At 48.5% G+C, this 23,923-nt stretch overlaps 1 protein-coding gene across 1 annotated transcript in view; it reads right to left on the reverse strand.

Annotated features, from left to right (window-relative positions):
* Positions 1 to 18,424: 18,424 nt before the first annotated feature.
* LHFPL4 (LHFPL tetraspan subfamily member 4) overlaps positions 18,425 to 23,923 on the reverse strand; it is a 95,260-nt gene continuing 89,761 nt past the window's right edge. The window contains exons 2-3 of the mRNA XM_044302197.1: positions 20,815 to 21,051; positions 18,425 to 18,560 (exon numbers count right to left, since the gene is read on the reverse strand). Of these exons, the coding sequence (XP_044158132.1) occupies positions 18,547 to 18,560; positions 20,815 to 21,051 (251 nt within the window). The 3' untranslated portion in view covers positions 18,425 to 18,546. The remainder of the gene's footprint in view (positions 18,561 to 20,814; positions 21,052 to 23,923) is intronic.

Genomic DNA, 23,923 nt, shown 5'->3' on the forward strand with positions numbered 1-23,923 from the left:
CTATTAGGAGCCGGCCGTTCCACAAAATGCAGAATGTACACGGCTGCCTATCCTTGTTTTGTGGACCGTGTGCATGAGCCCTTAAATAAACAGATACATGACATAAGAGGACACTTGGAGTGATTGGTAACCCTTTGAAATATATTTATTTTGTTAAAAAAATTCAGTGATGATAAAGGATCAGTCACCAGTCCTGACATTAGGGCATGTTGAGGACATGTCCTCGCGCTTATGTTTTTTTTTTCCTGATGGGAGTGCTCCCTTCCCCCGCTGTGCCCCCCGTTCTGCTTTCCTGCCCTGTATGCTAATCCATACCATCGGTACAGGGAGGAGGAGAGGTCTGCGTTCCTCAGGGGCCGTCTCCTTCTCCCTGCCGGTCAGCTGACCAATTGCAGAGCTTTTTTCTCTGGCTGTGACGCTCTCCGCTGCGATTTAGCCAGGGGGAAGGAGTCGCCCCTTGAGAAACGCGGCCGTCTCCTCATCTCTGTACTGATGGTATGGATTAGCATACAGGGTGAGAAACCAGAACGGGGGGCACAGAAGGGGAACGAAGCAGCCCATCGGGAAAGAAAATTAGTGCAAGGACATCTCAACATGCCCTACTGTGCCAGGTACTTATAGTGTAATGTCAGGACGGGTGAGAGGTCCTCTTTAACGTTATTAAATAATGTTTTAGGAGTCTGAGCTTTGTTTCGTGTCAAGTTCCCAATTTTCCTGGTTGCCATAAAGTTAAATGATACAATTCTGGCTGCCTATGGCCGCCACCACCAGGGGGAGCTCGGGAGCCTACTGCGTACTGGTCATGCATAGAATGTATTATTCTGTATGCAGTGAGCTCCCTCTGCTGCTGACTACAGATTATTTAATTTTAATATTTCATCTAAGCTTTTTTATTATTATTATTATTATAACAACTGTTCACTGTTCCTGCTGTGACCACGTCCTGAGGTGACTATTCCACTGATTTCAAAGTAAAAAAGCCTTGACGCTTCTGGAGACTGAACTTTTTCCTCTCCAGTCGGAGGCAGCGCCCCCTTGTCTTTTCAGGGCATTTTACATGGAACAGTTTTTCACCGTATTTTTTGTATGGCCCATTTCTATATTTGTATAGGTTAATCATGTCCCCCCTTAGACGTCTCTTATCAAGACTAAATAAATTCAATTCTTTCAATCTTTCCTCATAACTTGGACCCTCCATGCCCCTTATCAGTTTAGTCGCTCTCCTCTGTACTTTTTCCAGCTGCAGAGCATCCTTTCTATGGACTGGTGCCCAGAGCTGAACTGCATATTCCAGATGAGGCGGCACCAAGCTCTTTGTAAAGTGGTAATATTACATCCTTGCCCCGCGAGTCTTTATGGAAAACTATCGCCCATCTTGATTGTAGAAATTGCTTTCTGCAGGCAATAACTGCGTAGAAAAAGCCATATTTCTACAGCTCATCCCAGATTCTGGGTAGGATGCTGCAGTTGATTTCAACCCACCCTTATATATAAGATATGAGTGGGTTGAATATAGAAATGTCAGCCCGTTACAGGGCACGGCACAGATAGGTTCCTGTGGGTGATAGAATGCACGGGGCAAAGAAGATTTGCAATAGCTGTCTAGTCTTTTTTATTTTTTATTTTTTATTTTTTTTATTTAGAGAAACAACACAAATTTGATATATTTTTCTTCATGTTTTGATTTGGAATAGAATGTGTAGTGTTCCCAATGCATTTGTGTGTATGGAAATAACAGCTATTAAAAGGATTTTGAGCTTTATTCATTTTTTTAAACACACTGCTATTATTTTGAACACAACTGTATTAGGTATTTTCTCACCGATGACATCATGATTCCTGGGCAGAATTTGCCTATAACTGGCTCACAGAGATTGAGAAAAATGATCTTCCTTAAACAGCACCCCCCTTTTCTATAGGCAGCGTCTGGTATTGCAGCCCTCACCTATATCGCAGGGCTGATTTCATACTTAACATTTGGAGATAATTTCCAGGGACACTTTGTTGCTGAATCTATAATTAAGGCCGTTCTGTGCCATAGTGTCTGAGGACCCGGAGCCATCGGGTAATTGTACGTGTCATTAATTCTAAGTATTAACGTCTAATGCCCGAGGAGGAGACACGAGAAAGTAACTGGATAAAAAGCACATGTGGGTAAGATTTACAATGAAACTAAGCAATTTTTTTACAATTTGCATACCTTGCATCACATTTACTGTTTTACGCCTTTTTCTAAGCTTTTAGGGGGGGCGTGACCTAAATTGTGCCAAACTTTTGGCGCATTTTTGGTGTAAAACTTCGCCAACTTATGGGTGGTGTAAACTCAGTCTAGTCAGTTTTTTTTGGTGCAAAATTCTAGCATAAATCTAGCATAGGGAGAAAGGTCCATGCACCAGAATAGTTAGTTTGGTCTTATGCACACGGCTGTAGGTGTCCCGTTGGCGTATTGCGGATCCACAATACACGGGCACCGTTCCGTGTGCATACCGCATCACTGCGGACCCATTGACTTGAATGGGTCTGGAGATGTGGAACGGAAGCACGGACAAGAACCCTACGGAAGCACTACAGAGTGCTTCCTTGTGGTTTCGTCCCATACGTCCGTTCCGCAAAAAGATAGAACATGTCCTATCTTTTTGCGGATCGAAGACTCATTAAAGTGAATGGGTCTGCTGCCGCTGCCCCACGGTCGGTGTTCGTGCATTGCGTGCCGCAGCACGGCCACAGGGCGCACGCGTTCGTGTGCAGGAGGCCTTAGGCTGATTCGTATTCTTAGGCGGTGTAAAGTACAAAACTATTAGTAAATCTGTCCCTAATGTGTAGTCCGTTTTTGCGGGACCCACTGTAGTAATAAAAAAAAAAAACTATTATTGTCCGGAAAAGAATAGGACAGGTTCTGTAATTAGCGACAAAATGAATGGGTCTGTGTGTGATCCACAAAAAATGGGGATCAGATACGGACCAAAAATACTAAAGGCTCGTGCACATTTTTTGCGGGTCGGATGCGGACAACGCACGGTGTGCTGTCCACATCCTGTGTGTCCGTTCCTCGGCCCCACAAAAAATAGAACATGTCGTGTTCTTGTGTCTTCCGGCTAACGATAGGACAGTTCTATAGAGGGCGGAAAATTCCATTCCGCAAAATGCACAACACACGCGGCCTGTATCTGTTTTGCCGACCTTAAAAACGGCTATGGCTGTGTGTATGAACCCTAAGGGCTCATGCACACGACCGTATGTATTTTGGGGGTCTGCAAAACACGGATCTGCAAAAAATACGGGTGACATCCGTATTTTTCGTGGATCCATTGTAACAATGCCTATACTTGTCTGCAAAACGGGCACGAATAGGCCAGTTGGGACAGTGAGCCGTTCCCTCCAAGGAAGTAAAAGTGATCAGGAAGAAAGAACGGCGGTTGATCCCACCTATATCATCTATCTCGTATTGAGATCATACCTCTGAGAAAGACGGATCACGTCATCACCGCCACAGCCGAGGAGTCACGTGAGACGTCACGTTCAGACTCCATACCACGTGGGATGCCGCGTTTGGAGTAGGTGATCGGCTGTTCTCTGATACATCACGCTGAGTCCAGTAACAGAGCGGGGTAAGAGACTTTGTTGCCATCTTCTATCCATTTGAATAGATAGTCCTCCCAGAATTGGACATAATTGTCTGTCCCTCTGTATTTGAGCTCCGGAATTGGACACTTCACTACATCAGTAACATCTTACTGAAGTTGCAAGATTGTATTGCTTGGATTCCTTTTGAAAGCATTGAGATCTGCTCTGAATGACGATCACTATGGGGAGTGTTCATTCCTTATGAACTGTTTGGAACTTTATTGAACCTCTACCATCGTAGGCCATTTCTTAGACCCCTTTCCACTTTGTTTGTTTTATTTATTTTATGGATGTTTTTTAGAATATTTGATGCTATATTAAATAGTGATATCTACATTGCCGTCTCCTGTTCCCTTATACGGAGTGCCCCTCTATTTGTTACTACTATTTCTGTCTTCCGTACGGTTCGGGTGGACCGAGAGGTGAGCACCCATATCCATTCAGTCTAGAGGTGAGCCGCTGATTTCCACTACGAATAGGACATGTTCTATCTTTATTGCGGAACTGACATAACGGAAACGGAATGCATTTTGAAGTGAATAGTTCCGCATACGGGCTGCAGAAAAAAAAAACGGAATGGACACGGCTAAAAGAATACGTTGTGTGCATGAGCCCTAAGGCTGTGTTCACACCACCGTACACACAGTCTTGCGTTGTCCTCCTGATTAACTCCCTAGTGCCCATTACCCTCCGGTTCACCCACCTCCACACCATGTGCTGACGGAGCATCCAAGGTGCCAGCATCAGCATCGCCATGGCAACCACTGCAAAATCACCATGGCAACAGTATGCCTACAGCAATTTTTTTTTTTATAGCTGTTCAAGGTTTCTGCCCTGAATTTCATGAGCTCTTCACACCCCTCTATATACAGTGTGTACATATGTATTATACAATTTCTGCCCCCGCCCTTATGTGACAATACAAAAATAATCACGTCATACAGATTATAAACTCCGACTGCATTTAAAGCCACTTGTGAAAAAATAACTGCTCCCTTAGGGCTCATGCACATGTTCAGTTTTTTTTTTTTTGGCCCATATGTGGAACTATTCATTTCAGTGGGGCTGCAAAAAAATGGAAATGACTCCGTGTACATTCCGTATCCGCATGTCTGTTCCGCAGAAAAATAGATGTCCTATTCTTGTCCGTTTTAAGGACAAGCATTGTTACAAGGGATCAGCCCCCAAAAAAAGAGCTGTCATCCATTTTTTTTGGCCGATCCGTGTTTTGCGGACTGCAAAATACATACGGTCGTGTGCGTAAGCCCCTAAAGGGGGCTTCCTATTTCTGATTATCCTTTATTAGCTCACAGGAATCAGAACCCAAGTGATCACCTGTGATCGGTGGGGATTGCTGGCAGTACTTGTTTGCCTGCAGCACCGCCACAGGAGAAAATAAGTATTACACAGGGTCCATTCAAGTCTGTGTAGTCTGCAGTTTTACCAGGTCCTCCAGAGAGAGAGAGAGATGATATCTGAATAGGGAACCCCCCATACTTACCCAAAATCCCCTAATAAGGTCATTTCAAAATCAGACATTCCCTATTATAACAGGCCGCCCCGATTGCTACTTCACTTCTAAAATTGGACCTCACCAGGGATAACGTGCACTGTGACCGTCAACACACACAGGTCTTCATAGGAGCTGTATACACAAAACAATATGAAATTATTTGCACAGTTCTCTTTTTAGATGCATCATGGACAAAAACGTTGCATTAGTATACATACCCCTTTATCAGTCCTATAGGGTGCTTGCAGTTTGCGTTTCAAGTCCAATGCTGTCATCCGGTGCTAATGGCGCAAATCTGATGTCGGAGCTAGGATGCTGGTAATGAAGCAGGAGGTAGTACGGACATGTCGGGGTTGGTAACACGCTGGGATGCTTTGTCGCCTCCATGTTCGCTTTTCACCCCTGAGCCCATAATGTGACCTCGCTCAAAGAGTGGAAATATTTAATGGTGTCCGACGCTCCCATAATGCCTCTTCTTTCCAGCGCGCTGCCCATGTATATTATGTAAGGTCTGATCCCCACATACATAATGTAAAGGCATCCATATGTATGAGTGATATCTGGATCCGGCGTGCATATTAACCGCTCGGCACAGATTGTGTGTTGGAGGGATGAGCAAATTCTGACGACATTGCAGCAAAAACAACAGCGATCAGCAACCTCCGGCTGTTCCGAAACTACAACTCCCAGAATCCTCCTTTCACTTCTATGGGCGTTAGGCTACTTTCACACTAGCGTTTTTGCTGGATCCGGCAGGGTTCAGAAGAAACGCTTCCGTTACTGATAATACAACCGTCTGCATCCGTTATGAACGGATCCGGTTGTATTATCTGTAACATAGCCATGAACTCCATTGAAAGTCAACGGGGGACGGATCTGTTTTCTATTATGTCAGAGAAAACGGATCCGTCCCAATTGACTTGCATTGTGGGTCATGATGGATCCGTCTTGCTCCGCATCCCAGGACGGAAAGCAAACCGCAGCATGATGCGTTTTGCTCTCCGGTATGTGAACGGAACGGAATGCATTTTGGAGCGTTCCGTTCAGTTCAGTTTAGTTTTGTCCCCATTGTCGATGAATAGAGACTGAACGGAAGCGTTTCCCCCCCCCGGTATTGTGACCCTATGACGGATCTCAATACCGGAAAATAGAAAGGCTAGTGTGAAAGTAGCCTTACAAGAACAGCCAAATAAGTGTGCATGCTGGGAGTTGTAGTTTCACAGCAGCTGGCGTGCCGAAGGTTGCTGATCTCTGAGATAGACATTATATTTGACATATTTTATATATACTTGGGTATTTTAATACTCCCTTTATTCCCACTACCGGGGGGGATGTTTTTGAATCCTGGTGTCATGCTCCGCCCCCTCGGTCTCTGCACTAACACAGTGGGGCAAAGTCGTCATTGCTGTCTAACTAGACCAGGCAGAAGAGGCGCCAAAGTTATCATGGTGCAGCTTGCTAGACGCTTGACACTTTTCTCCTCTTTGCTTCCTTTAGACCATATTTTGACACAATTGTTGCACTATTTGGTGCATTTGAAGCCACGCCCTTTATCAAAACCCCCTAGTGAGGTGCAACACCTAATAAATCCGATGCCCGTATGCCTGTCTATTGGTGCAAATTTAGTAAATCCCCCTCTGCTATGTTTTTCTAGAGAGTATTTTTAAACTGACCTCTTTCTGGAGTGGGGGCGTGATAGTAGTGGCAGTGATACTCCGAAAAACTACCAGTCCCATAATGCCCCAAGGCTGCTCACTTAGCATGTGTCACCGCTACATGCATGCTCGGTCCCGTCCCGTCCCCCCGTCCCCCCGTCCCCCGGCCCATTGTACATCATCCTCTGATATGTCACACATGGGAGAGCATTGGTGACCAGTAATCTCGGACCACCGCTGATTTCCAGACTGAAAAGGCTCCATTGACCAAAGACCCCTCAGAGATTTCGGTTACTGGAAACCATTCCTTTATATCGCGGATGTCAAACGCATGGCCCTCCACTGCAACTTTCATCCTGCCCGCACACCCTACCGCTATCGGAGCATGCTGGAAGTTGTAGTTTTGCAACAGCTGGAGGGCCACGAGTTTGACCTGCTTTATATGAACGGCTCTTTGCTTAGGTTATTGTCACGCAGAAATCTCCGAGCAGTGCCAAAGGGGTCTGACCTCTCCGTAGAGCCTCTTCGTTCAATGGAGATCCCAATGCGATCCTCTCTCCTGGATCTTTGACAGATCAGTTCATCGTTTTTACACATTTATACATTTTTGCAGTTGATTTACTGCTCTATAGAAATTCCTTTTTTTGTGTGTTTTTTTTTTTTTTTTGCTTTGCACAAGGTTCCCTTTAAGAGCCGGCATTCCTCTGAGTAGCAGGACTTACCATAATGCTGCAGATCATGCATTATTTATGCTCGTGCTCCCGGGGTCACTACAGATGTATCTTCATCAGAGCCATTTCATGTACTGAATAATGTGTGCACATTAGAGAATCCTGCAGTGTACAGTACACCGGGAATTTCTTGAGCCCGCGCCTAGATATAGCGGTATTACTGTTAGCGCTGTCCGCTGGACAAAATGTAGGTTATGTTACGAATGATTTGATCCTTTATTACGTTGCTTTGTGCTGTATTTATAAATGTGTTTTCTTTGGTATTGTACAAAAAAAAACATCTATTGTGACCTGGAAACCATCAGCAAGTAGGCTGGCTGCCGCTGACAGATCTTATGACTTTATTTATTCCTATTGTGGCTTGCGTGATTATGAATACTTTAAGGCAGGCATCCTCAAACTGCGGCCCTCCAGCTGTTGTAAAACTACAACTCCCACAATGCCCTGCTGTAGGATGAGTCCTGTAGACTGTTCGGGCATGCTGGGAGTTGTAGTTTTGCAACAGCTGGAGGGCCGCGAGTTTGAGATGCCTGAATTAAGGGGTATTCCAATCCATCCATAAATGACCACCTCTGCTGCCGCGTGCAGGTGGGACGAGGTTGGTGGGGGAGCATTCCAAGATGGGGGAATACCTCTTTAAAGAAGACCCGTCAGCTCTCCTGACGTCTGTTTTATTCCTGTAGCCCAGGCATGCTCAACCAGCGGCCCTCCAGCTGTTGCAAAACTACAACTCCCATCATTCCTGGACAGCCAACAGCTATCAGCCTACAGAAGGGCATGGTGGGAGTTGTAGTCTTACAACAGCTGGAGGGCCGCAGGTTGAGCATGCCTGATGTAGATAAAGTGAATACAATGTATTGTGATTCTCCATGTTGCCTCCTTTGCTGCCTGGATTCATTTTTCCATCACATATGCAAATGAGCTGTTCTTCCAAAATGGAAAAGAAAGCTGCGCCTCTGATGCCACCAGATGTAAGGTAGCTATCTCATAAGGCCGAGCATTGACTTCTTCGAGGATAGCTACCTCACATCTGGCGGCATCAGAGACTCAGCTTGATTTTCCTTTTGGAAGGAGAGCTACAGTAATTTGCGGCTGGCGCGATCGTAGTGCCAGTCAGATGTCTCCCTTCTCCTCCCCGCGGCCTCACAGACACATCAGGAGACAGACTGCAGCAGCACCCCCCTCCTCTCCCCTCTCTCAGACACATCAGGAGACAGACTGCAGCAGCACCCCCCTCCTCTCCCTTCTCACAGCACACAGCCTCACAGACACATCAGAAGACAGACTGCAGCAGCACCCCCCTCCTCTCCCCTCTCACAGCACACAGCCTCACAGACACATCAGGAGACAGACTGCAGCAGCACCCCCTCCTCTCCCCTCTCACAGCACACAGCCTCACAGACACATCAGGAGACAGACTGCAGCAGCACCCCCCTCCTCTCCCCTCTGACAGACACATCAGGAGACAGACTGCAGCAGCACCCCCCTCCTCTCCCCTCTCAGAGACACATCAGGAGACAGACTGCAGCAGCACCCCCTCCTCTCCCCTCTCACAGACACATCAGGAGACAGACTGCAGCAGCACCCCCCTCCTCTCCCCTCTGACAGACACATCAGGAGACAGACTGCAGCAGCACCCCCCTCCTCTCCCCTCTCAGAGACACATCAGGAGACAGACTGCAGCAGCACCCCCCTCCTCTCCCCTCTCACAGCACACAGCCTCACAGACACATCAGGAGACAGACTGCAGCAGCACCCCCCTCCTCTCCCCTCTGACAGACACATCAGGAGACAGACTGCAGCAGCACCCCCCTCCTCTCCCCTCTCAGAGACACATCAGGAGACAGACTGCAGCAGCACCCCCTCCTCTCCCCTCTCACAGACACATCAGGAGACAGACTGCAGCAGCACCCCCCTCCTCTCCCCTCTCAGAGACACATCAGGAGACAGACTGCAGCAGCACCCCCTCCTCTCCCCTCTCACAGACATCAGGAGACAGACTGCAGCAGCACCCCCCTCCTCTCCCCTCTGACAGACACATCAGGAGACAGACTGCAGCAGCACCCCCCTCCTCTCCCCTCTCAGAGACACATCAGGAGACAGACTGCAGCAGCACCCCCCTCCTCTCCCCTCTCAGAGACACATCAGGAGACAGACTGCAGCAGCACCCCCCTCCTCTCCCCTCTCACAGCACACAGCCTCACAGACACATCAGGAGACAGACTGCAGCAGCACCCCCTCCTCTCCCCTCTCACAGCACACAGCCTCACAGACACATCAGGAGACAGACTGCAGCAGCACCCCCCTCCTCTCCCCTCTCGCAGACACATCAGGAGACAGACTGCAGCAGCACCCCCCCTCCTCTCCCCTCTCACAGACACATCAGGAGACAGACTGCAGCAGCACCCCCTCCTCTCCCCTCTCACAGATACATCAGGAGACAGACTGCAGCAGCACCCCCTCCTCTCCCCTCTCACAGCACGCAGCCTCACAGACACATCAGGAGACAGACTGCAGCAGCACCCCCTCCTCTCCCCTCTCACAGACACATCAGGACACAGACTGCAGCAGCACCCCCTCCTCTCCCCTCTCGCAGACACATCAGGAGACAGACTGCAGCAGCACCCCCCTCCTCTTCCCTCTCACAGCACGCAGCCTCACAGACACATCAGGAGACAGACTGCAGCAGCACTCCCCTCCTCTCCCCTCTCACAGATACATCAGGAGACAGACTGCAGCAGCACCCCCCCTCCTCTCCCCTCTCACAGACACATCAGGAGACAGACTGCAGCAGCACCCCCCTCCTCTCCCTTCTCACAGATACATCAGGAGACAGACTGCAGCAGCACCCCCTCCTCTCCCCTCTCAGAGACACATCAGGAGACAGACTGCAGCAGCACCCCCCTCCTCTCCCCTCTCACAGCACACAGCCTCACAGACACATCAGGAGACAGACTGCAGCAGCACCCCCTCCTCTCCCCTCTCACAGCACACAGCCTCACAGACACATCAGGAGACAGACTGCAGCAGCACCCCCTCCTCTCCCCTCTCAAAGACACATCAGGAGACAGACTGCAGCAGCACCCCCTCCTCTCCCCTCTCACAGATACATCAGGAGACAGACTGCAGCAGCACCCCCTCCTCTCCCCTCTCACAGCACGCAGCCTCACAGACACATCAGGAGACAGACTGCAGCAGCACCCCTCCTCCTCTCCCCTCTCACAGACACATCAGGACACAGACTGCAGCAGCACCCCCTCCTCTCCCCTCTCGCAGACACATCAGGAGACAGACTGCAGCAGCACCCCCCTCCTCTCCCCTCTCACAGACACATCAGGACACAGACTGCAGCAGCACCCCCTCCTCTCCCCTCTCGCAGACACATCAGGAGACAGACTGCAGCAGCACCCCCTCCTCTTCCCTCTCACAGCACGCAGCCTCACAGACACATCAGGAGACAGACTGCAGCAGCACCCCCCTCCTCTCCCCTCTCACAGCACACAGCCTCACAGACACATCAGGAGACAGACTGCAGCAGCACCCCCTCCTCTCCCCTCTTACAGATACATCAGGAGACAGACTGCAGCAGCACCCCCTCCTCTCCCCTCTCACAGCACGCAGCCTCACAGACACATCAGGAGACAGACTGCAGCAGCACCCCCTTCTCTCCCCTCTCGCAGACACATCAGGAGACAGACTGCAGCAGCACCCCCTTCTCTCCCCTCTCACAGCACGCAGCCTCACAGACACATCAGGAGACAGACTGCAGCAGCACCCCCTCCTCTCCCCTCTCGCAGACACATCAGGAGACAGACTGCAGCAGCACCCCCTCCTCTCCCCTCTCGCAGACACATCAGGAGACAGACTGCAGCAGCACCCCCTCCTCTCCCCTCTCACAGCACACAGCCTCACAGACACATCAGGAGACAGACTGCAGCAGCACCCCCCCCCCCCCTCCTCTCCCCTCTCACAGCACGCAGCCTCACAGACACATCAGGAGACAGACTGCAGCAGCACCCCCCTCCTCTCCCCTCTCACAGCACGCAGCCTCACAGACACATCAGGACACAGACTGCAGCAGCACCCCCCTCCTCTCCCCTCTCACAGCACACAGCCTCACAGACACATCAGGGGACAGACTGCAGCAGCACCCCCCCTCCTCTCCCCTCTCACAGTACGCAGCCTCACAGACACATCAGGAGACAGACTGCAGCAGCACCCCCCTCCTCTCCCCTCTCGCAGACACATCAGGAGACAGACTGCAGCAGCACCCCCTCCTCTCCCCTCTCGCAGACACATCAGGAGACAGACTGCAGCAGCACCCCCTCCTCTCCCCTCTCACAGCACACAGCCTCACAGACACATCAGGAGACAGACTGCAGCAGCACCCCCCCCCCCTCCTCTCCCCTCTCACAGCACGCAGCCTCACAGACACATCAGGAGACAGACTGCAGCAGCACCCCCCTCCTCTCCCCTCTCACAGCACGCAGCCTCACAGACACATCAGGACACAGACTGCAGCAGCACCCCCCTCCTCTCCCCTCTCACAGCACACAGCCTCACAGACACATCAGGGGACAGACTGCAGCAGCACCCCCCTCCTCTCCCCTCTCACAGTACGCAGCCTCACAGACACATCAGGAGACAGACTGCAGCAGCACCCCCCTCCTCTCCCCTCTCACAGACACATCAGGAGACAGACTGCAGCAGCACCCCCCTCCTCTCCCCTCTCACAGACACATCAGGAGACAGACTGCAGCAGCACCCCCCTCCTCTCCCCTCTCACAGACACATCAGGAGACAGACTGCAGCAGCACCCCCCTCCTCTCCCCTCTCACAGCACGCAGCCTCACAGACACATCAGGAGACAGACTGCAGCAGCACCCCCCCTCCTCTCCCCTCTCACAGCACGCAGCCTCACAGACACATCAGGAGACAGACTGCAGCAGCACCCCCCTCCTCTCCCCTCTCACAGACACATCAGGAGACAGACTGCAGCAGCACCCCCCTCCTCTCCCCTCTCACAGCACGCAGCCTCACAGACACATCAGGAGACAGACTGCAGCAGCACCCCCCTCCTCTCCCCTCTCACAGACACATCAGGAGACAGACTGCAGCAGCACCCCCCTCCTCTCCCCTCTCACAGACACATCAGGAGACAGACTGCAGCAGCACCCCCCTCCTCTCCCTTTTCATTTTTGGTTTCACCATCTTGACCCTGTCGCCCCGCTAGGAGCAAAATCCCGCGCCCGTTTCCATTTAAAGCTGTAGCCTCTCATTTTATTTCAATTCTTTATTTTATTTCAATGATAGCAGTTACTTGCTTTTTTTTTTGCAACCCGACAAATGAAGAACGAGTGTCTCTTACATCATGTTGATAAGAAAGTAGTCAGACCGTGTCTCCACTGACAGACGACCAGGAATACACAGGCTCTAGAGAGGACAAGACCATTGAATTTACGACACCAAAGAAAATTACAGTACTTGGTTTTTGCAGTGAATTATTTGGCACCAGCCGTAGCACAGTATCGGGTAAGGAGGAGACATGAGACGGGGACAAGCGGAAAGCGTACACCAGGGTTTGGGAAAAGAAGAGATGCTGGAGGGGGACAGGGTCCTGCCGAAAATAATCATCAAATGACAGCGAGGACGTCTCTGTACAGTGCACCGTTAGTGAAATTAACCACGAAATTTCCCAAAAAACTGACATGTATATTGCTGGTTATGATACAGTATGTACAACGGGTGGCTTCTCCAGCTGTGGTCTGTCCGGATCTCACATTGGCTTGACCCGCAAGCATTGCATTCGGGGGCCACAGAGCCACATATCGTTGGATCTTAAAGGGCAATTAAAGCTAAAGCCGGCAGCTTAGAAAAAGTGCAGCTTAGAAAAAGAGCCGCTGGTATCAATCGCAAGTAGACATGTAAGATGTTCCTGGAGGCTCTCAGAGCTGGAGATGTGTGGGATCTTGGGTGGTGAACACAATGGTGGAGGTGAGGCTTTTGTTGGTCATCCTACTACAGTCGTCCTTGGCTCGAAAAGGCTGATAACAGGGGACAATAGAGTAGATTCAATGGGGAGAAAATAGACTTGGCCATGCATGATCGAGGAGGTGCAGGAGAGGCAGCTGCTTAGGGCTGCTGGACATCTGGAGGCTCCATTGCTGCTGCATGTTATCAAGTAGGTGCATGTAGCCTTTCTGCTGCCTGAAACGGCACAATAAAAGTGCTCATTGCCCATGGTCCTTGCCCCTAACTGGTGCGATCGCCTCATTGGCGGTGCACCCCTGCCTCCAACTTGTGGCTCTCCAGCTGTTGCAAATCTACAAATCCCAGCATGCTCAGGGCATGCTGGGAATTGTAGTTTTGCAGCATGCTGGCACGTCCCCTGCCACATGGATCCCCCCCATGCAATGCATCTTTTGCTGCGCCGTGTTGGGATCGCGTCGTCGATGTTGGCATCTAATGTTGCTAAGTAGAGGGCACAACCAGAACGGTCCCAGTGTAACCGCAGCAGATTTGGCTCAGGTGTTCTGCTTTCCGATGGAATCTGGTGGACCTATTGTGCCGACCAATGACAGCTGACGGAGCCATCTGCCGCGCGAGGCTCTGGAGACGCTTTACAAGGCCATCTGCCCGGCATGGAACAATAGTACGCTGACAGCAAGGAAAGCAGAAGAAGAAAAAAAATAAAATCCTAGTCTGTGTCTAGTATTGCAACTCGCCTCCATACAAGTCAATGGGGCTATGCTGCAATACCAGATCCAGCCTCAGGATGAAGGTGGTGCTGTTTCTGGAAGAAAAAAAAAAAAGTTTTTTCTTATCCATGAAAAGCATTGCCCAGGACTTATCCCTAGGGCCGGTCATCAATATTAAATTGGTGGAAGTCAAACTCCTGGCTCTCCTGCCGATCAGCTGTTTTCACAGGTTTCTGCAACAGAACTCCACAGCGCCATTCACTGTGTAGTGGCCATGCTTGGTTACTGCAGCATACTGCAGAACTCCACAGCGCCATTCACTGTGTAATGGCCGTGCTTGGTTACTGCAGCATACTGCAGAACTCCACAGCGCCATTCACCGTGTAGTGGCCGTACTTGGTTATGGCAGCATACTGCAGAACTCCACAGCGCCATTCACAGTGTAGTGGCCGTGCTTGGTTAATGCAGCATACTGCAGAACTCCACAGCGCCATTCACTGTGTAGTGGCCGTGCTTGGTTACTGGAGCATACTGCAGAACTCCACAGCGCCATTCACTGTATAGTGGCTGTGCTTGGTTACTGCAGCATAATGCAGAACTCCACAGCGCCATTCACCGTGTAGTGGCTGTGCTTGGTTAATGCAGCATACTGCAGAACTCCACAGCGCCATTCACTGTGTAGTGGCCGTGCTTGGTTACTGCAGCATACTGCAGAACTCCACAGCGCCATTCACTGTGTAGCGGCCGTGCTTGGTTACTGCAGCATACTGCAGAACTCCACAGCGCCATTCACTGTGTAGTGGCCGTGCTTGGTTACTGCAGCATACTGCAGAACTCCACAGCGCCATTCACTGTGTAGTGGCCGTGCTTGGTTAATGCAGCATACTGCAGAACTCCACAGCGCAATTCACCGTGTGACGGCCCTGCTTGGTTACTCCAGCATTCAAGCGCTGCAATGACCAGGTACGGCCACTAGACAGTGAACGGAGCTGTGGAGTTCCGGTGGCGGAAGTTTTAAAAACAGCTGATCGGCAGGGGGAACTAGGAGTCAGACCCCCGCCTATCTGATACTGGTGACCTGTCCTAGAGAGAGATAATAAGTTACTCCCAGAGTACCCCTTTAAATCCTAATTTTGCAGGTCTTAACTCTTTGAATGGCTTGGCATACAATATGGTTTCCTCCACCATGTGCTTGTGATGGATGCACTGTGTAAATTAGGGGATTAGATTAAGGGAGCTACAGTTGCATGGGTATCGGTTGCTGCGGGGTGCTGAGTCAGGAGCTCCCCAAATATCTGCAAGATGCTTAAAGGAGTTGTCTATTTTTTGTTAGAAGGGTCCCTGGACAATATGCTAGTCATAAGGACCTCAGTAATTAGCTGTAATCTCTAGGGGGAACCTTGGAGTAAGTGTTCGATTTTCCTGCAGCACTCCCACAGGAGAAGTGAAGTATTACACATTTCCCACTGACATCAATGGATTGTCTGTGTAATGTGTGGACAGGTCGGGTCCTCCAAAGCAAGAGACTCTCTTTGAAGCCACTCTACACTCTGGCTAATAGATGAAGGTCCTGGACTGGGGGGACTCCCTTCTCTCTTCGCTAAGGGTTAGGCTGTTGTAAAGGGGTCATGGTCACTACAAAATGGTTTTCCCTCTAAGAGAACGTCTGTGTGTGAACTGATTATCTGAGTTATTACGGTGACGGCTACAACCATAGCCTCCCCCCTCATTATTTATATACAGTGTGATGACCTGGGGCCCCCAAGTCTTACTACTATAAAAGGGGGGCGTGCAGCGTGGCTCTCGTGGTTGTGCAATGTGAACCTATAGACACGTGGAGCCCATGGAAATGTTCCTACAGGCGAAGTGATCCCATAGGTGCAGCTTGGACCTCGCTCATACCTCCCCAAAAAAATCTGCACTGGATTTTATACACTAAGCCCAATGCGTTTATGTTATTTCGGGTCGGTTGCTCTTTTTTGACACCTTTTATACAACAGCATGTTCTCGTCTAATCCTCCACAATTTCTCAATAAAACCAAATTTACCCAAATTTCAATAGAAAGCTTCATAAATACATAGAAACAATGAGATTCCCTTAGTCTGGCATCTAATAAATCCAGAAAGCCTGATGATTCAGAATTTATTTTCAGCATCTGATTTTGTTTCCTAGTTTAAAGAGCATCTGTCAGCAGTTTTGCACCTATGACACTGGCTGACCTGTTCCATGTGCACTTGGCAGCTGACGGCATCTGTGTTGGTCCCATGTTCCTATGTGCCCGCATTGCAGAGAAAAATGATGTTTTCATATATGCAAATGAGCCTCTGGGAGCAATGGGGGCGTCGCCATTACACCTAGAGGCTCCGCTCTCTCTGCAACTGCTGTGCCCTCTGCACTTTAATTGACAGGGCCAGATAGTGTAAATGTGATCACAACTGGCCGGTCAATCAAAGTGCAGAGGGCGTGGAAATTGCAGAGAGAGAGCTGAGCCTCTAGGTGCAATGGAAACGCCCCCATTGCTCCTAGAGGCTAATTTGCATATAGTATAAAATCATTTTTCTCAGCAGTGTAGACACATATGAACATGGGACCAACACAGATGCCAAGCGCACATGTAACAGGTCAGCCAGTGTCATAGGTGCAAAACTGCTGACAGATGCCCTTTAATGTACTTAATGACCATTTAATAATCTAGAAAATCTGATAATCTGGCATCCAAAACTGGATTGACAGAATTACTGTGTTGTTCGGCACTTTATAGTCTGGACAAGCAGGATTGTGACGACTGACTCATAATTTTTTTTTTTACTAATAGTAGATTCTATAGTAACATTTGACATTGATTTTTTTCCTATAACTTCAGAATATCTGATAATTTGTTTTAATGCCGGATTAAAGGAATTTGCTTTCCTTCAGTACACTTCCTATAATCCGGCATACTGAGGTCTGACAAGGTGCCAGATTATTACAAGTGTCCTACCCCTGAATGCCAAATGTATCTATCAGGTAATTTCCTGCTAATCTAGAATTGGGATTAATATTCTGAAATGGTAGGAGTTCTGGACCATCGGATGTCAGACTACGAAACATAACAGGCTGCAATACATATCTCTACGTACAGTAAAATTCCTTTAATCTGGCATCAGAGGGACCTGATAGACCCCAGATTAGCAATATATTCCGGATTATTGGATGATCACACAAATATATAAAACCTTATTGTAAAAAGGAAAAAAAAAACAGAATAAATGTCATAGTCAAGCGGTAAAATTCCAAATTGTTCTGTGCTTGGGGCGTATTAACAGGAAGGCATGTGCCCTGCGAGCCAACGAGCCTCGACTCAAGCTATTTAGATGGGTAAAGGAAATACCGGATTATCAGATGCCGGATTAAAGGGATTTCTCTTATTTACATGGCTGATTCTGTTCTTGGTGGCTGTGCAGGACATATATAATGGAGCGAGGATGATCATGATGGGGTTTCACGTACATCACTGAACACCCCCTGCCGCTGTTAACCCTTGTGTGTCCCCCCCCCCTCGCTCAGCTCTCTTCCCCATGGATATAAAGACACAGCACTTCTGACTCGCTCATTATGTAACAAGTCAAAATTAGCTTTTTTTTGTTCCTTTTTGTTCTTCTTTTTTTTTTTTTTTTTTATACCCTGTTGGCGAGAAGTTCGTAGCGATCAATGTACATGTAAAAATAACCAATAAATAGTTTTCTCGTGGCCCCCGCTGTACAAAAAGCATCTGCTGAAATCATCAGGCCCGGGGGGGGGGTGCAGCCAAACGCCAGTCCGCAAGGTATGTACAAAGTTTCAATTCCCATAGTAATGAAAAAAAAAAACCCCTCATTAATTTCGGAGGAGGGGAGGTGGGGGGGGCGATGATCGTTAGAGGTATAAATGCTCCGATATATATATTTTTTTTTCTGTCTATACAAAAATTTCGAGACGTTTTTGTGACTGGTCCTTGCAGCAGCCGTATGAGCGACAAAGGTCCCGGCGGTTTCCTGTGGACTCCGTTACGTCCGTGGTCGCAGATGAGGTTAACGCCATGGCTGGTTATCACGTAGCCAAGGAAGGATCTCGGGGGGGCTCGTCGTGGCGGCAGTGCAGGCACCGTCTTGGTGGAGGAAGATTTCTCTTCAAGGCTAAGATGAAGATTTCACTGGATGGGGGGAGGGGTAGGGGGGGGGGGGGGTCAAGGCAGTGTGGCAGAGGATGGCAATACAAGAAGAGGGTTAACCATACCAATGGGGTGGGCAGCCTGGAGACATTCCTGCGTTGGTCGAGGGTATCATGGGACCCCCCGGGGGTTCATTTACTTTATGTCATCTGTTAAAGAAAGAAAAATAGGATTTTAGTGAAGAATGAAAATCACATCAAAGCGTCATTTTACGTCCGACTCATATAAATAATGGTGGTCGGAGCTTCGTTTTTCTGACGCAGACACATCACAGACGTAAATGATAAGATTCTCTCTGCCTGCAGCCACCACTAGGGGGAGCTCCCTACATCTAGCAGTATACAGTGAGTGCTTTACTGCCCATGATACACCTCCTCTTCTAATAGCTGCTGAACTAGGCAGATTTGCTATGCGAGGAGCAGCAGCGGCAACCAAATTCATTGTCATCCAGCTTTCCCAGGTACAGAAATAACATCTCGCCATTGTCACAAGCTGGCCGCAACGTTGTTTTCCCAAAGGCAACTATTGAGGTGACGCTACTGAATTGACCTGCAGAGGATTTAGTATCTGCACCGCGGGTCATTTTACATCGCATTACATTTTTTTGCAGCTTTTTCTTAGAATCTCATCCCAGATTTGAAGCGCGTTAATTCATAGTGACCAATCCGCAGCATGTCCGTCCTGTGTGAACATGACTTTAATGCCATGCAACCACATGGAGGGGAACGTTGTGCTATACCTCACCCATTTAAATCAACGCAGGAGCTAGTTCTCCAGAACTACAATGTCCAGGAAGGCTGGGGGTTGTAGTCCGCAGCAGCTTGAGAACCGCAGGTAACAGATCAGCGTTGCAGTTCGCCAAACTGGACGCTGCTCTGTCTCTTATATGGTGGGGGCGTCTCCTGGATGATGTCTTTTATAGGATATGAACAGGGGTTATGGGACAGGAGGGTCTACGGTCACTGCCTACGTCTACAGCTGGGTGCCGTGGAGTAAAATTCGGACAGTAGTCAGATGTGGCAGCAATCTATCATCAGACTATAATGCTGTAACTGTGATTCCCTAACTAAATCTTTGCTAAAAACCTAGAATCTTGAGCGACACAAACATAACAGCATCTTTAAATGTAAAGTAAATGAAGAAAGCCGGAGACAAGACAACATGCCCATGGGGTGACTTCAGGACAAACTCTACCGCACTAGAAAAGGAAATCTGCAGGGTGTAATACACACGTCTGGCCACCGTGGGGCACTGTTACTTCAAGTGCTGAAGCCATAATCAAGCCTGCAACGGGTCTCAGGTATTTTCGGTCCCTGAACCTCCTCCTTAGGCCTCTTTCACACGACCAGGTTTTTTTTTTTTTGTTTACGGGCAGTTTTTTGCGTTCTGTATACGGTCCGTATACGGAACCATTCATTTCAATGGTTGCGCAAAAATAAAGGTATGTACTCCATATGCATTCCGTTTCTGTATTTCCGTTTTTCCGTTCCGTTGAAAGATAGAACATGTCCTATTACTGCCCGCAAATTGCATTCCGTGGCTCCATTCAAGTCAATGGGGCCGCAGAAGATGCAGACAGCACATGGTCATGTCCATTCCGCGGCCCTGCAAAAAAACATAGAACATGTGCTATTCTTGTCCGTTTTGTCAGTTCTACAGAGGGCAGGATGTTCCGTTCCTCAAAATGTGGAACGCACGCGGCCGGTGTCCCTATCCGCAATACACGGGCGCCGTTCCGTGGGCATTCCGCATCACGGATGCGGACCCATTCACTTGAATGGGTCCGCAAATCCGGATATGCGGAATGGAAGCACTACGGAATGCTTCCGTGGGGTTTCGTCCCGTACTTCCGTTCCGCATAAAGATAGAACATGTTAAAGTGAATGGGTCTCCAATCCGCTGCGGCTGCCCCACGGTTGGCGCTCGTGCATTGCGGCCCGCAGAACGGCCATGGCGCACACGTTCGTGTACAAGAGCCTCGAGGCCTCATGCAGAGATTACTATATGCTGTACCATTACATATTGAAATTGTGCATACTACAATTTAGACACATTTGGTGTCAGTATATACTGTACTTTTTTGCATGCTATTTAAAATAATACAAATTGAATATTTTTTTTACTGTGCAATCAACTTTCATCTCTTTTCATGAACTATGTATTTCCTTCATGAAATGCACGTCTGGTTTTACATTGTAACATCTGAGGGCGTTCCACCAGCTGGACTTGATGGCAATATGTTCCCCATAGAAATCAAAATCAATATGGGTTTATGGCGTGCACTTCCCAAGCTATGGGAGGGTTTCCATGAGCTGGCCCCACAATGATGGGCCCCCAGCAGATACACGTGCTGCCTCTATAGGATGTGAACCCTTGTGTTTGGGATATTTTTTATCTCCTTACCTTTGTTGTCTGCTTTAAGCTCCTCAAGAAGCAAGTCGTTCTGTCTGTTACCCAATACGAAGGCCAGGAAGGAGAGAATAAGGGCATTCAGGATCCCAATAATTGCCAATATGTAGGCCCAGCGCACGGAGCAGTCTCCCAGGGAGTACTTCCCAGTCTTGTCCCCGCACATGTCCCTGATTGTCTCTGCATCCCATCCATCTGGGAATATCATGCAGGCGAGCACCAGGCACAGGGCTGAAGAAAGGAAATAGAAGGAAACTGTTAGGAAGCAGATACTGTAAGTGAACACTGGGGATCTCACAAAAACATCATTATATCCTGTATTATACTCCAGAGCTGCACTCACTATTCTGCTGGTGCTGTCACTGTGTACATACATTACTTATCCTGTACTGATCCTGAGTTACATCCTGTATTATACTCCAGAGCTGCACTCACTATTCTGCTGGTGGAATCACTGTAGATACAGTCAGGTCCATAAATATTGGGACATGGACACAATTCTGACATTTTTGGCTCTATACACCACCACAGTGGATTTGAAATGAAACTAACAAGATGTGCTTTACCTGCAGACTGTCAGCTTTACCTGCAGACTGTCAGCTGTAATTTGAGGTATTTACATCCAAATCAGGTGAACGGTGCAGGAATTACAGCAGTTTGCATCTGTGCCTCCCACTTGTTAAGGGACCAAAAGTAATGGGACAGAATAATAATCATAAATCAAACTTTCACTTTTTAATACTTGGTTGCAAATCCTTTGCAGTCAATTACAGCCTGAAGTCTGGAACGCATAGACATCACCAGACGCTGGGTTCATCCCTGGTGATGCTCTGCCAGGCCTCTACTGCAACTGTCTTCAGTTCCTGCTTGTTCTTGGGGCATTTTCCCTTCAGTTTTGTCTTCAGCAAGTGAAATGCAGCTCAATCGGATTCAGGTCCGGTGATTGACTCGGCCATTGCATAACATTCCACTTCTTTCCCTTAAAACTCTTTGGTTGCTTTTGCAGTATGCTTTGGGTCATTGTCCATCTGCACTGTGAAGCGCCGTCCAATGAGTTCTGAAGCATTTGGCTGAATATGAGCAGATAATATTGCCCGAAACACTTCAGAATTCATCCTGCTGCTTTTGTCAGCAGTCACATCATCAATAAATACAAGAGAAGCAGTTCCATTGGCAGCCATACATGCCCACGCCATGACACTACCACCACCATGCTTCACTGATGAGGTGGTATGCTTAGGATCATGAGCAGTTCCTTTCCTTCTCCATACTCTTCTCTTCCCATCACTCTGGTACAAGTTGATCTTGGTCTCATCTGTCCATAGGATGTTGTTCCAGAACTGTGAAGGCTTTTTTAGATGTCGTTTGGCAAACTCTAATCTGGCCTTCCTGTTTTTGAGGCTCACCAATGGTTTACATCTTGTGGTGAACCCTCTGTATTCACTCTGGTGAAGTCTTCTCCTCATGGTTGACTTTGACACACATACACCTACCTCCTGGAGAGCGTTCTTGATCTGGCCAACTGTTGTGAAGGGTGTTTTCTTCACCAGGGAAGGAATTATTCGGTCATCCACCACAGTTGTTTTCCGTGGTCTTCCGGGTCTTTTGGTGTTGCTGAGCTCACCGGTGCGTTCCTTCTTTTTAAGAATGTTCCAAGCAGTTGTTTTGGCCGCGCCTAATGTTTTTGCTATCTCTCTGATGGGTTTGTTGTGTTTTTCAGCCTTATGATGACTTCACTGATAGTGACAGCTCTTTGGATCTCATCTTGAGTCGACAGCAACAGATTCCAAATGCAAATAGCAGACTGGAAATGACCTCTGGACCTTTTATCTGCTCATTGTAATTGGGATAATGAGGGAATAACACACACCGGCCATGGAACAGCCGAGAAGCCAAGTGTCCCATTACTTTTGGTCCCTTAACAAGTGGGAGGCACATATGCAAACTGTTGTAATTCCTGCACCGTTCACCTGATTTGAATGCAAATGCCCTCAAATCCATTGTGGTGGTGTATAGAGCCCAAAATGTTAGAATTGTGTCGATGTCCCAATATTTATGGACCTGACTGTACATTACATTACTTATCCTGTACTGATCCTGAGTTACATCCTGTATTATACTCCAGAGCTGCACTCACTATTCTGCTGGTGCAGTCAGTGTGTACATACATTACTTAGGCTACATTCACACTTGCGGCAGTGTGATCCGGCGGGCAGTTCCGTCGTCGGAACTGCCCGCCGGATCCGCCGATTTGGATGTTACTGAAAGCATTTGTGAGACGGATCCGGATGCGGACTGACGGATCCGTCTTGTATTTTTTTTTCAGGCTGGAAGGACGGATCCAGCATTCCGGTATTTTGAATGCCGGATCCGGCACTAATACATTCCTATGGGGAAAAATGCCGGATCCGCCATTCAGGCAATTCTCCAGTTTTTTTGGCCGGAGATAAAACCGTAGCATGCTACGGTTTTATCTTTTGCCTGATCAGTCAAAACGACTGAACTGAAGACATCCTGAACGGATTACTCTCCATTCAGAATGCATAGGGATATGCCTGATCAGTTCTTTTCCGGTATTGAGCCCCTGTGACGGAACTCTATGCCGGAAAAGAAAAACGCTAGTGTGAAAGTAGCCTTAACCTGTTCTGATCCTGAGTTACATCCTGTATTATACTGGGGCGACCATCTTGCCTGAGCTGCTGTTAACAGCATTCAGAGCGTTGCTTTACAGTAGCCACACTGTAAACCTGGAGGCCGGCTCATTACCTTCTATGGTAGATGTTGTGGGCATGCTCTGAGACCTGTGCAGAGATCATTGTGCAGGGAGGGGGGGGGGTATATAAGCTGTGGTATCACCTATTGTAAATGGTGGATCCTCCATTATCTATACAAAGGTGTTTCCTGTCATTGTAATCCTGCCTGCAATGATTATGAGAAGGCTGCTGAGAAGTGATCTCTACAGAGCAGGAACTGTCAGGCTATTATGAGGTTCAGAGTGAAAACTGCAAGATTTCAGGATCATTTTTCAACTTTAGATAATGATGTGGCAAATTAAAAATAACCAAAAAGTCTTAAAAACTTTATTTATACAGTAGGTGACATC

This window comes from Bufo gargarizans, chromosome 7 (assembly GCF_014858855.1).
Source record: "Bufo gargarizans isolate SCDJY-AF-19 chromosome 7, ASM1485885v1, whole genome shotgun sequence".
NCBI lineage: Eukaryota > Metazoa > Chordata > Amphibia > Anura > Bufonidae > Bufo > Bufo gargarizans.